General features: G+C 42.0%; 1 protein-coding gene across 3 annotated transcripts in view; it reads left to right on the top strand.

Annotated features, from left to right (window-relative positions):
- Window positions 1-14599, top strand: part of LOC124721417 (RNA-binding protein Ro60-like) — a 121789-nt gene that overhangs the window by 24253 nt on the left and 82937 nt on the right. For all 3 annotated transcript variants that reach the window (XM_047246387.1, XM_047246385.1, XM_047246386.1), the window contains one exon: window positions 7088-7274. In XM_047246387.1, the coding sequence (XP_047102343.1) occupies window positions 7088-7274 (187 nt within the window). The remainder of the gene's footprint in view (window positions 1-7087; window positions 7275-14599) is intronic.

Here is a 14599-nt window from a genome sequence, read left to right as displayed (position 1 = left end):
TTTTATTTTTATTGGTTATTAGTTTTGTGTTGTAATTTCATGTACTGACACGTTCCATGACCTTGGTGATTTGCTCCTCATGTTGGTCCTATGGAACTTGACGTGTAAATAAATAAGAGGGCTGGAACTTCAATAGTGGCAACTATTTATTTACAGCTTGTACAAAATAGATACGTGTTTCAAAGTTTTACTGACCTTCAGAGTAGTTACCAGCATTGTGTATAACCCGTTGCCAGCGATGTGGAAGTCGTAGGATACTCTTAGCAGTGCCAGTTGTGTTGACAGTTCGAGCAGCACGGTCTATTGCCTGACAAATTTGTAGCAGTTCTGAAGCAAATGCCGTTAACTGTTTCCTTCAGTTTAGAAATACAGTTGAACTCACGAGGGCTTAATCCAGGGGAGTGCAGTAGGTGGTATAGCACTTAGTAGCCCCATCAAACAAACAAATCAGTAACAGCTTGCACTGTACGTGCTTGAGAATTGTTCTGCAAAATGATGATCATGTCCTGCAGAAAGTGTTTTCACTGCCGTCTCTAAGCTTGTTGTAGGTTGTGTTCCAAAAATGAGCAGCATAGAGACAGAAGTGCTGACACTTTCTGCAGTTGGGCAATAGACTGCGCCGCTCGAACTGTCAACACAACTGGCACTGCTAAGAGTATTCTACGACCTCCACATTGCTGGCAACGGATTATACACAATGCTGGTGACTACTTTGAAGGACAGTAAAACTTTGAAACACACATCTATTTTGTACGAACTGTAAATAAATAGTTGCCACTATTAAAGTTCCAACCCTCATAAATAAATAAATAAATAAATGGAAGCAAGGGTCTTGAGTGAGACTGTGTGAAAGTCTGAGAGGTTGCAGTATGAACATGGACCTGCTGGGAGCCATAGCTGGCAGTGGTTGTGGTCTTGGATGGATACTTGGATCCTGGAAAGATCATATTTGGAGTGTAATGTAATTTAGTTGTCACTGCTGTAGCTGTTTTTGATGTTGCATGAAGTGCCCTTGTCTGGCTGCTGCTTCAGATGACTGGCTACTCCCATGACAATTAACAACCCCTTGCGTCCACCCTGCTGTATCCTCGTCTACATACATAGTCTGCAGGCCACCATATTTTGCATGGCTGAGGGTACCATGAGAACACTCATAACAAGCAACCACATAGCCATCTCGAATGGGCCTGCATAGTCAATCTGCAGGCAGCCCTGTGGCTGATTGGTAGTGGGCTATGAAAACAAATGTCATGACAGATCCATCTGGTTTTATGTGCATGTCTGGTAGGTTTGCTGCTGTCCAGAAAGCAGAATTAGTGACATGTGGTCCAGGGCCAGATTGAGTTTTTTCTCCATATAATAGAATAATGATTATTTTGCTACAGTAAATAATAGCCAGTGCCTCATTTTGTGTTTAGCTGTAATGCCTCTGTGTCACTGTTACAATTTTTGATGTGTGTGCATTCGTTTGTTCTATTTATTTGGGGAAATTGTGATAAAACAGTGCTTCTTGTAAATTGTGAAGCATCTGTCAGCAGGAGTGAATATTTTCCTAGTGTAAATGTGGCCAGACAAGGAGTAGGCATTAAACACTTTCTCATTTTCAAGAAAGTCTGCCTGACATGTGATAAACCACTGAAATTTTACTCCGTATTTTGATGCTAATTGAGGGTGTTATAATATTTGTGTGGCTTTTGGTATAAAATTACCACAGTAATTGCCCAAGAACAACTGGAACTCCTTCAGACCTTTGGGATAGGGAGACTGACAGTTGTTAAGTATAAACTGAGATGAGCCTGAAACCATCTTTGCTGTCTTTGTAGCTAGATATTGCAAAGTTGATTGGAAAAAATACACTTACTTAATTTACATTTGAATCCACTAACTAAATAGCTCATTTAGTATTGCTGAGCTGTTGCTCTTGGGTAGATCAAGTACCTACTATGTCATTTACATATTTCACAGCTTGTGGTATCTCCTGTGTAGGCTGGTCTGCTGTGGGTGTACTTGCAACGCCAAAAGGTAATCATTTCCTCTGATGCACTGATTAAGGTAAAATGCTTTCATTCTACATCTGAGGGTAATTGCAGAGAAGTGTCAGCTAAAGTTATCTTAGACTAGAACCACTCCCCTGATAACTTAGCTAGTAGCTCTTCTGAATGCGAGATTGTATAAACATCTATATTAGAGTGAGCATTGATAGATGCTTCAAAATTGTCACAAATCTGAATTGTGCCATTTGGCTTTTTAATTACTACCATGGGCCTCTCCCATTGGTTAGGAGCAGTTATCATCACAACATCTGATGTCACTAAATGACTGAGTTCCATATTGACTATTTCCGTTGCAATAAAAGCCAGCATTATCTTAGACAGCAACACTCAATCACACAGAGTTCCAAGTCAGTCCAGGTCTGGAAAGCAAAATAACAATATACAGAGGCTTCAGTAACAAGATACGAAGTTCCAATCCACCTGCCAGGCTGGGTGTTCATTTACTGTGCGGGTCAATGGCCGTTCCCATGTGACATGTTTGCCACGACCCCTGAAGACACGGCAGTGGAGAGCAAAACTATGTCACACACATATAATGTTGCTGTTACTCTAAAAGTCTTTCTATATGTCTGGAGTACTGGGCTACTAGAGTTCCTTCCTTCTTCCAGTTTCAGCATTGCTAGATCTTCTGTTATTCAAATATTTTTTTATTTTATTCTTTGCTGAGATTTACTTCAGTAATAAGTGTCCCCGTAATTACAAGTCCAGTGTACATTTTGATGGTGGTGTGATTCGTGCTGACACAGAAGTAAGCTGTGCAAATCTTATTGGTAGAAACCTCCTACACACAGCTTGAAGAAAAGAAGTGATTTACATTTGCTGAATGCAAGTTTTGTAATTACAAGCTTAAAATTTGGGACCTATTCAATATTCCTCAGAGTTAGGTCATTCGACACTGTTAATTGTGATGAGGAATGTTAAGCTTCGAAGCCTCCTTACTGTTCTTAGAAAATTGCAGGTTGTAATTCAGCACATGGTTAATGTCCTTCCCTTTAGAAAGTTATTTGTGAGGAGAAGGAGGAGAAGAATTAGTAAAGTTTATTCATGTTTGGATCACTTTTACAATGATACTGGACATGTCATGGTGTTACAGTTTATGCACAAGGAAAAAATATGAATATATTCAAGCATTTACATACTTGCAGCTCTAGTCTCGCTGGGATGGGACAGGTAGTTAGCCGTCCACATTGTACAGTTATGTGACACATCAGATCAGATAAAGGCAGTAGCCAATCACCTCCATAATTAGTCCACTTTAAAAGTAGTGTTCGATCAACCTCAATCACTGCTTTCTTGGACTCAGCTTTATAACTTTCACATTAATTTTTGTTGCAGATCCTAAAACATTTAATTCTTGTGACTATATGACAGTATACCTTTATAGCCAGAGTGTTATTCAGTAAACTACTTCATCATGTATGAAATTTTCACTTTGCAGCAGATAGTGCACTGATATGAAACTTCGTGGCTGATTAAAATTGTGTACCAGACTGAGACTCAAACTCGGGACCTTTGCCTGTCAGGGGCAAGTGCTCTACCTGTCTGTGGCTAATTATGTCTCCACAGTATGCTTTCTTCCAAGAGTACTAGCCTTGCAAGTTCGCAGGAGAACTTATGTGAAGTTTGGATGAAAGGAAACGAGGTACTGGTGGAAGTAAAGCTGTGGGGATGGGTCGTGAGCCATGCTTGGGTAACGCAGTCAGTAGAGCACTTGCCTGTGAATGGCAAAGGTCCGGAGTTCGAGTCTTGGTCCAGCACAAAGTTTTAATCTACCAGGAAGTTTTACGTCGTCATGATACAATGTATAAAATGACTAGGACATGTCATTGCAGCTGCATCTGTGCTGTTAGATACTTGTCCCTCCACTAGTTGCATGATAGGGACTTCTTGACATTTCTTGTGTTGATTAAGTGATAGAATTAAACAGGCAGGAGATAAAGTACTTCATTGCTGGAAGTATTTGATTTTAATTTTATCTATGGTAGTCCCTTTTATATATTAGTCTACACTACTTGATGTTGTTATGTCAGGGATATTCTCAAGATATAGAAATTCACAGTTAATATTTTTGTCAAGCCAACATTTGGCTTGCATGAACTAAACTCGTGTGTCACATTTTTTAAACTCTCCCCCCCCCCCCCCCACCCGCCTCCCCCCACATAAATAATTAAAATTAAGAAATGCATCACATAGATGCAAAATGTAGATATTTTTATCTGATTGTGATTTGTGAGAATTTGTGCCAATTTACTGTAAATCTACTGAAGTCCCTTCATTGCTTCTTTTATGTGAGCTTGAAACTTGCAGCATTTCCATTGAATTTTAATTTTACACGAGTAAAGTTTTTTGTTTGCCAGCTTGTTCACATTTCTGTTTCAGCTGTTCTGCTTGCAACATTTTTCACTTAAAGCTGGTTTACTGGTTTATTTTACTGTTATTTTAAAGATTGCTTGACTATCTTTGCTGTTAGCAGTGTATTTGAGTCACTTACGCTATGTTTTTCTACTTCAGCTTTCCCCCCCATACTGATTATTCTTTGTGAAGAAATAATAAGCAGCCAATCAGTTTCAATACAGAGGTTTATTTAAACCCCTTGACCATGGTTTCAACGTTTATAGAAACATCTTCAGAAGGAAATTTGTGACAATCTAAGCGGGTTAAAAGTGAATACATGTTCAGCTGTATATCCACAGGAACAATAGTAACTCATTACGGATACAAGAATTATTTGTACTTACTGGGTGACATGTTGTAGCAGAGGTGCATAAAAAAATAGCCAAAAGGTGTCATTAAAATATAAAGTTTCACCTCTATAATATTAAAAACATGCTCAACGTGGTGGTTGTCTTTGAGTAGTACCTCACCAATGTACAACTTATGCACTAGCACTGCGTACATAACACTTGGGCTAAGGAAAGCTTCTGATGAGAGAAGGGCACTAGTAGTATGCACAAGGAGGGTTCTCATTAGTGAATGAACATTAATATGCTAAACTTGCTTAAAAAATTATGACGTTAAAAACTAGATCGTGTTTAGCTATGTACATATGGAAAATTAACAAAGTGGCAATAAATAATAAGTTACCATCAAGAAAAGGTTATTGTAGTAAATTAAATTGCATAAAACATGAGAGAATGTAAATAATATACAGTACAATTAGACCAGGGGGGAGGGGGAAGATAATGCAAACGTGTATAACTAAAAAATACAGCATATCTGAGAAATTGTGAGCATAAAAATCTCAAGAAATACATTAATGTCATAACAAAGAAGAAGCAGAGCATCACCACCATGAACAGATGAGAAAAATGAGATATCCAACAGTCATATGGAAGACTGGGTCACTTCTCTTTTACATTAACAAAAATGGGGGTCTGAAAATATCTAGAAAATTTCTTTTTTTGAGTTGCACCTGTTCATTTAAAATGGATCCATCTTTGTGAGCAAACTGTTTAAAAATTTCTAATACTTCTAAGATGTCAAATCTGTATCTTTACTTTCCCTATACAATGTATTTCTTGAGGTTTTGATGTTCACAATTTATCAGATATGCTGTATTTTTTAGTTGTACACATTTGTACCATCCCCCCCCCCCTCTAGCCCCCATTTTCTTCCCCTCCTCCCCTTTCCCCTCCCTCACTGGTCTTATTGTATTGGATATTATTTACATTATCTCACAGTTTCTGTAATTTGTTTGAACTACAGCAATCGTTTCTTGATGGTAGGTTATTATTTATTGGCATTTTGTTAATTTCACATACCTATACAGGGTGTTACAAAAAGGTACGGCCAAACTTTCAGGAAACATTCCTCACACACAAATAAAGAAAAGATGTTATGTGGACATGTGTCCGGAAACGCTTAATTTCCATGTTAGAGCTCATTTTAGTTTCGTCCACCTACGCTCAATGGAGCACGTTATCATGATTTCATACGGGATATTCTACCTGTGCTGCTAGAACATGTGCCTTTACAAGTACGACACAACATGTGGTTCATGCACGATGGAGCTCCTGCACATTTCAGTCGAAGTGTTCGTACGCTTCTCAACAACAGATTCGGTGACCGATGGATTGGTAGAGGCGGACCAGTTCCATGGCCTCCATGCTCTCCTGACCTCAACCCTCTTGACTCTCATTTATGGGGGCATTTGAAAGCTCTTGTCTACGGAACCCCGGTACCAAATGTAGAGACTCTTCGTGCTCGTATTGTGGACGGCTGTGATACAATACGCCACTCTACAGGGCTGCATCAGCGCATCAGGGATTCCATGCGACGGAGGGTGGATGCATGTATCCTTGCTAACGGAGGACATTTTGAACATTTCCTGTAACAAAGTGTTTGAAGTCACATTGGTACGTTCTGTTGCTGTGTGTTTCCATTCCATGATTAATGTGATTTGAAGAGAAGTAATAAAATGAGCTCTAACATGGAAAGTAAGCGTTTCCGGACACATGTCCACATAACATATTTTCTTTCTTTGTGTATGAGGAATGTTTCCTGAAAGTTTGGCCGTACCTTTTTGTAACACCCTGTATAACTAAGTATGATCTGATTTTAAATGTCATAATTTTAATTTTAACAATTTAAGCAAGTTTAGCATAGTAATGTTCATTTACTAATGTGCATTCTCCTGGTGGATATTACTAGTGCCCCTTCTTAAATAAGCTTTCCATTTTACAACTAATTTCCTGCTTATTATTTCTGCATGAAGATTTCACACTACAGTTGTCACTCCAGCTACGTACACAATTTTAAAATTTGTTATATAACTCTTTACTCTCTGTGAAATTTTCAGATTCGCGTAAGTTGTCTTTATTTCTAGTATATAGTTTTTTAATACTACATCCTTTTCATTAAATGCCTGATATATCAGTGTGTTGGTAGAATATGCTATTCTAACACATGTTATTAGTATCGCATATGAACTGTGAAAAAATGCCTAAGGTTTCCTGAAGTAACTGTGTGTGGTATGCAAGTGTTTTTGCCTCATACTTTTTCAACAAAAGGCTATTTGTCTTGTTATATTTCAGGCTTACAATGGTGGCTACTCCGCTGAACCAGAAGCCATCTTGTTTGCATTGGTGTTATGCATGAAGCAGAGTCAGTCATTAGAAGTCCGCCGAGCAGCCTATGCTGCTATTGAAACAGTGTATAAGACACCAAAGGCATTTTTTGCTTTTGTGAAGTACATAACTGATTTGTCGAAACCAACAACAGGTAAATACAACTATTGCCATCTATGAGTTGGGTATATTTTAAGAGTTGGCATCCCAGGAAAGAAAACTGAAGAATGAGAAAGAAGGCAATATTGAAATTTCATGAAAGATTATTTCTGTCTGCTGGACTGGGCTTGGTTTCAGATCCTTGTCTTTCACTGGAAATATTCATAATGCTTAAGGTATCCACTCACAACTCATGGCTTACCTTATCAGCTTCAGGTCTGCCTGTACTTGCACATACTTTCATAAGTTTTTAGAAGCTCTGCTGTGTACATAGCAGGGCTAGCAGAATTGAAACTGTGATGGCAGGTTGTATGTCATGCCTAAATAACTCGGACGGCAAGAGGGCATTCCTGGCCAACAGAAGTATCAAATATCAGCCTTAAACTGTGGAAGAAATTTCGGAGAATACACCTTTGGAGCAGAGCATTGTATAATCGTGAATAATGGACTGTGGGAAAAATGGAAAAGAAGAGCCTTGAGACTTGTTTGAGATGTGGTGCTATAGAAAGATGATTAAAAATTTGATGGACTAATAAGATAAGAAATGAGGCGGTTCTTCGCAGAATTGGTCGGGGGGGGGGGGGGGGGGGAGGACTTTGGCAAACGCTGACAGTAAGAAAAGAGAGAATGATAGGACATGGGTTAAGCCTTCAGGGAATAACTTCCATGATACCAGACAGAGCTTTAGAGAGTAAAAACTGTAGGGGAGGACGGAGATTGGAATACATCCAACAAATAATTGAGGATGTAGCATGCAAGTGCTACTTTACAATGAAGTGGCTGGCATGAGAGGAATTCATGGTGGGCCACATCGAACCAATCACAAGACTGACGACTCAAAAAGGAGCAGCAGCTCCCTCAGCTGCAGTGTGAAAGAATCATTTGAGAAGGCTGTATCATTTATTACCATCTGAATGTGCATAAAGGCATTATTTCTTCTCTTGTATGTTGTCATGGTCTCTGGATATGTTAGATGTTAATTTCTATTCAGCACAAGACAGTGTGGGAAGGAAAATACACTCTTAAGTCAAAAGAACAAGACACAAGCAAGGAATTATATGAATGGGACAGACCTCAGTAGATGTGATGTACCTGTACAGACAAACAAATGATTTCAGAAAAAATGGACGATTTATTCAAGAGAAAGAGTTTCACAAATCGAGCAAGTCAATAATGCATTGGTCCACCTCTGGCCATTATGCAAACAGTTATTCGGCTTGGCGTTGATTGATAGAGTTGTTGGATACCCTCCTGAGGGATATCGTACCAAATTCTGTCCAATTGGCACGTTATATCATCAAAATCCCGAGCTGGTTGGAGGACCCCGCTGATAATGTTCCAAATGTTGTCAGTGGTGGAGACATCTGGTGGACTTGCTGGTCAGTGTATGGTTTGGCAAGGATGAAAACAAGCACTAGAAACTCTCACCATGCGCAGGCAAGCTCTATTGTGCTTAACCCTTTCGCAAGTGCATTTTTTGTAGCAACTGAGCGAAGATAATTTTTTTGCTGTCCTGTTGGAATTTTGATCAGCTGACTATATTTATTTTTTGGTGGTACGCATATCACCACGGCACCTTTGTGAGGTATTAAAACTATGGTAGTAAATGGATTTACCCCTTCCCTATTGTGAGCTGCTGTGTGCAGCCATTACACGTTAAAAATTTACTTTATTTAAAAAAGTACTTGTTACTGATATTAAAGTTTACGTAGCACAGTCTGAAAACAATGCTTGAAATTTTATCATGCAATAAAGGTATGAGCTGACATATGTCACAGTATTGTATATTGCAAAAGGGAAGCAATGTGTTCTGACAACAGTAGTGATCCCATGATAAACAGAAACTGATTGTTGTAACAGCTTTCATACACCTGGTGCAGTGTACTACCACAAGATGTCAGGCATAGGCAGAGGTGGTAAGATGTATTCCCAAGAGCTTTGGGATACCCCTAAGTTGTATGCTTTGCAAGAATCACAAATGACACATTAATTTTGTGGTAAGTATACTTCCCAAGCCCCTTCCATAAACTACTTTGGTGGTAACCCTACTTCCCAGTAACCATTAAATCACCATCTGATGGGATATATACTTCGTACAGTCCTGAAGGCTATATTGCACAATAAACAGCACTACAGCTGGTGCAGCGGACTGCCACTAGATACCAGGAGCATACAGAAGTGGTAACACATATTCCCTTTAAATGCTATAAAGAAATACATTTAGTATATCCCCCACAGCCCACAAAAGGGTTAAATGTATGTCCAGTATGGCTAGCCATGAAGAGCTACAAAATGGGGCGTAGAATATCGTTGACAAACCATGATGCTGTAAGGATGCCAGAGGATGATAACCAAAGGGGTCCTGCTATGAAATGAAATGACACCTCAGACCATCACACCTGGTTGTCAGGCCATATGGAGGGCAACAGTCAAGATGATATCCCACTGCTGTCTGGGGCATCGCCAGACATGTCTTTAGCCTAGAATATCATTGACTGGAGCAGAATTGCCTTTAGTGATGATTCCCACTTCGAATTGGGCCCCCATGATCAGCAAAGATTCTATTGATCAGTGTCAAGCTGCATAACTGCTTGCATAAGGGGCAGAGATGGACCAACACATTATTGACTTGCCCAATTTGTGAAGCTCTTTCGCTTGAATAAATCATCCAATTTTTCTAAAATTGTAATCATTTGTTTGTCTGCACATATTCATCAACCCCCCATGTGGCTCGCCACTCTTTGGCAGGTTTGCTCTTGGCTACCATGGTGCATCCTTTGCAGCATCTTTTCCGTTCCATGCTGCAAGTGGATCCTCTTGCTATTCTTTTTCCCCTCCCTTGGGGAACATGTCTGGGATCTTATTGGGAATGTGTTGTGTATTTTTAGTTGCCAGTATCAGAACAGTTTCTTCAGTTTTTAGTTTCTTCGTTCCCCTTCTCCTATCCTTCCTCCACTTCAGTGTTGGAGTTCCTCTTTTTCTTCTTCCTCCCTCTGTGCTTCTGAAGGCTGGCCCACACGTCTGACACTTAATTGGTGACCCAGCCATGGGTTGACAGGTAGGGATTGCACGTACCCCCTGGTACAGGCCAGGCCCAGGGAGGGGTGATCGCATGAGCTGCTACTGTCCCAAATTGCCAGTTGGTCCCTCTGTCAGGTGTTCGTGAGGTGTGACCTGAGGTGTGAACAATTGCCCAAGGCAGGTGCACCCCCCTCTGAGGGTGGGCCCCCAGTTGGAAGGAGCGAGCCATCGGAGATGCTGGCAGTAATGGGCATTTTCTTGCAATGAGCCAATCATCATCTTCACAGTTAACATGTACTAAATGTAAATGCAGTCCTTTGCTACAATAAATCCATTTATTATTCAGAAAGGTGTTGATGCAGTTGCTGGCCCTGTGAAATCCTGCTCTCATTCATGCAATGGCACTCTGCTCTTGGAAACAACTTGTGATTCTCAAGCACAACAACTGCTTGCAGTTTCGCTCCTCCACAGCTATTCTGTTTGTGTCAAGTCCCATTGAACACTGAATTCTTCCCGTGATGTTATTTACACTAGGCTGCTCGATGATCTGACAGAGGTGGAAATCCAAATGTATCTCTCTGATCAGGGTGTCATTGCAGTCCATCAGGTGATGAAAAAGGTAGATGCATCCTTAGTGCCCACATTCACTCTTTTTCCGGCTTTAGATAGAGTCATACTTCTGTCAAAGATCAAATTAGGCTACGAAGTTATCACAGTCCAACTGTACATTGTGAACCCGATGCGCTACAGTGTCATTGTTACAACCACACTCGAATGTCCTGTCGACACCTGGCCAAATCTGTAACCTGTGGTAGGGATGCTCATGCGGGTGATATTCCAGCTCCTTCTCCTCACTGTACCAATTGCAATGGCGAACATGCTGCCTCCTCCTGAGATTGTCCCATATATCTCGATGAGTGGGCCATGCAGGAGATCTGGGTGAATCAAATAGTACTTTACCTGGTCGCTTACAAGTTGTTGGCTAGTCAGAAACCCTGCGTTCTACCATCCGGCACTTACAGTACTGTTCTTGCTACATCTTGCTCCATGAAGGACAAGGCCACACAGACATACTTCATCAAATTCAGCACCGTGGTTGTAAAATTCAGTGTCACAGTAGCATCCCCGTCTCCTCTTCCAGCTATGCAGCAAGCCACCAGACTTTCACATCACGGGCCGAAGTCACGTGCTTCACAACCGGCAGGCCAGAAAAAACAGAAGGAATACTCCCACGAAGACTTCTTATGTCCCTCCAGGCAACAAACATCTGAGTCTTCCTCTGCCAACCAGAGAGGCTCCACAAAATCGGACAAAGGCAAATGGTCTTCTGATTTGCCAACTTGGAGAGCCACTTCGATGGTGTCGCCATGTAATACCCTCGCCCAGCTGACCAGTGTGCCCCACTAATTGTTCTTCTGCCCTGGACTCCACACACTCACAGAAGGAGAATGCCAAAACCTCTGTAGATCTCATGGAGCAGGATCCTCCAGCCTCCGTGCCCTTTAGCGGTGAGTCTTTGAAGGGTGGCACTCAGCAGCTGCCAAGGTGATACCTCTTCATTTTTTCCCTCCTCACCTTTCCTCATCATGACTCTTCTCCAATGAAATGTTCATGGTCTTTGATCCCACAAAGAGGGCTTACGGCTGCTCCAGGAATCACAGCGTACACTTGTTCTCTGGCTCCAGGAAACAAAATTGCATCTTCACAACTGCCCTGAGCTCTCGCATTTCTTCCTGGTCCACCTTGATCTTCCCCTGAGGATGGCATTCCATCTCCTGCGGGAGTCATGCTGCTCATCTGGGACGACATTCATAGTCAAACCATCTCACTGAACACCTGGCTGCAAGCTGTCGCAGTCCACATTTTCCTACTTTACTTGACCTTTTCCTGTTGTACTATTTACATCCCTCCATGATTTGGTGTCGCCAGGGCAGACTTCATCAAGCTTACTGGGCATCTCCTTTGCCCCTTTCTGCTGCTTGGTGACTTTAATGCACACCATCCCCTTTGAGGATTTCCAAAAAAACTGTCTGAGAGGGACCCTCCTGGCTCACCTTCTCGATCAACTTAACCTCATCTGCCTTAACACGGGAGCACCCATATTCTTTTCAGAATACACACACACACACACACACACACACACACACACACACACACACACACACACACACACCTATTCCCATTAGGACCTCTCCTTCTGCACTGCCCAGCTTGCCCATTGTCTCAAGTGGCCCTTTCTCTCTGACACATACTCGAGCAACCATTTCCGTGTGCTATCAGTTTGCTGACTCCTACCCCATCTAAGTGCACACTGAAATGGCAGCTTTCTAAGGCTGACTAGAGGCTTTACTCCCCCCTGGTGACCTTCGATGAACAGTTGTGATGACCAGGTATAATATCTTATAAACATTATCATTACTGCTGCAGAACGTTCCACTCCTTGCACTTCCTCTTTACCACTCCATGTCCTGTTCCCTTGGTGGACTGAGGCGTGCCGCGATGCAATTTGCACAGACACACGCTCTCCGCATTTTTAACCATCATCCTGTGATGGCAAACTGTATTTATTATAAACAGTTACTTGCACAGTGCTGTTGCATTCTTTGTAATAGCAAAAAAGCTTGCTGGGTTTCCTTTGCTAGTTCTTTTAACAGTTCCGTTTCCACTTCCTCTTCCATCATGTGGGCCAACCTCCGATGGCTCTCTGGGACTAAGGTCCATTCCCCAATTTCTGGCCTGACCATAGTAGGTGATGTTATAGTTTACCCTATTGCTGGTTCCAACACCTTGGACTGCTTTATTGTGGAGATTTCGAGTTCCACCCACTATCACGCTGCCTCCCTCCATCGGAAACAAGTGGAGGCAGCTCGGACAATACCCTACTCTTCTCGGAATCATGAGGGCTACAATGCCGCCTTTATTATGAGGGAGCTGGATCGTGCTCTCACTTCATCCCAATCCTCGGCACCAGGGCCAGACGATGTTCACATTCAGATGTTGCAGAACCTTTCTCTTGTGGGCAAGCACTTTCTCCTCCATACGTACAATCACATCTGGGCAGAGGACACGCTTCCCAGACGCTGGCATGAAGCCCATGTCGTACCCATACCTAAGCCTGGTAAGGGCAAACACCTTCCTTCTAATTATTGCTCCATTTTGTCAACACTGTGTTTGCAAGGTGATGGAACATATGATTCATGCCTGGCTGGGTATGGTGGTTTGAGTCTCACAATTTGCTGACCACCGCACAGTGTGGACTTCAAGTGCACCATTCTGCAGTTGGCCATCTTGTAACTTTGTCAACCCATGTCATGAATGATTTTCTGTGGAAATACCAGACTGTGGCTGTGTTTTTCTACTAGGAGAAAGCCCAAGACACCTGCTGGAGGACTGGTATTCTCTGTACTCTCTACATGTGGGAGTTCTGTGGCCATATGCCCCATTTCCTTCAGGAATTTTTAAAAGACAGATTTTTCAAGGTAAATGTGTATTCTGCCTAGTCAAACACCTTTATCCAGGAAAATGGTGTCCCTCAGGATTCCGTCCTGAGTGTCATCCTCTTTGCTTTCGCCATTAACCTTATTACGGCCTGTTTCCTGCCTGGCATCTCTGGCTACCTTTTCATTGACAATTTTGCAATCTATTGCAGTTCTCCACAGACTTGTCTCCTTGAGCAGCATCTTCAGCAATGTCTCGAGCATCTTCACTCGTGGAGCATCAACAATGGCTTTTGCTTTACTGATGAGACCGTTTGTATGAATTTCTGGCAGCACAATTGGTTTCTTCCACTATCTTTACATCTAGGGCCTTTTGCTATTCTCTTTGTTGAAATTGTGAAATTCCTGGGGCTCATGCTCGATTGGTCCTCCCACATCCTACCTGGCCGCCTGCTGTACGCGGTACCTCAATGTCCTACGTGTCCTCATCGGTACTTCCTGGGGAGCGGATTGGACAACTGTCCTCTATTTTTACCAGTGTGTTACCTGTTGAAACTAGACTATGAGTGTTTGGTTTATGCATGTGCACGTCCATCCCTCTTACACTATCCACCATTGTGTCATCAGTTTGGCCACTGGCACCTTTTACACTAGCCTGGTTAAGAGTCTGTATGTAGAAGCTGCTGAACTGCCTCTGTCATACTGCCATGACTTTTTTTCTCAGCAGATATGTATGCTGTTTGTCTGCCATGCCTGGCCACCCATCCTATGCCTCCTCCTTCGATGACTCTTTTGATCAGCAGTATAGGGCGCGTCCCTCTTCTCTCTTACCTCCTGGAGTTCACTTTCAGTTCTTGCTCCA

The sequence above is a fragment of the Schistocerca piceifrons genome, chromosome X (assembly GCF_021461385.2).
Source record: "Schistocerca piceifrons isolate TAMUIC-IGC-003096 chromosome X, iqSchPice1.1, whole genome shotgun sequence".
NCBI classification, from domain to species: domain Eukaryota; kingdom Metazoa; phylum Arthropoda; class Insecta; order Orthoptera; family Acrididae; genus Schistocerca; species Schistocerca piceifrons.
Note: the sequence above shows the minus strand (reverse complement) of the source record. Positions and strands in the feature narration are given on the sequence as shown.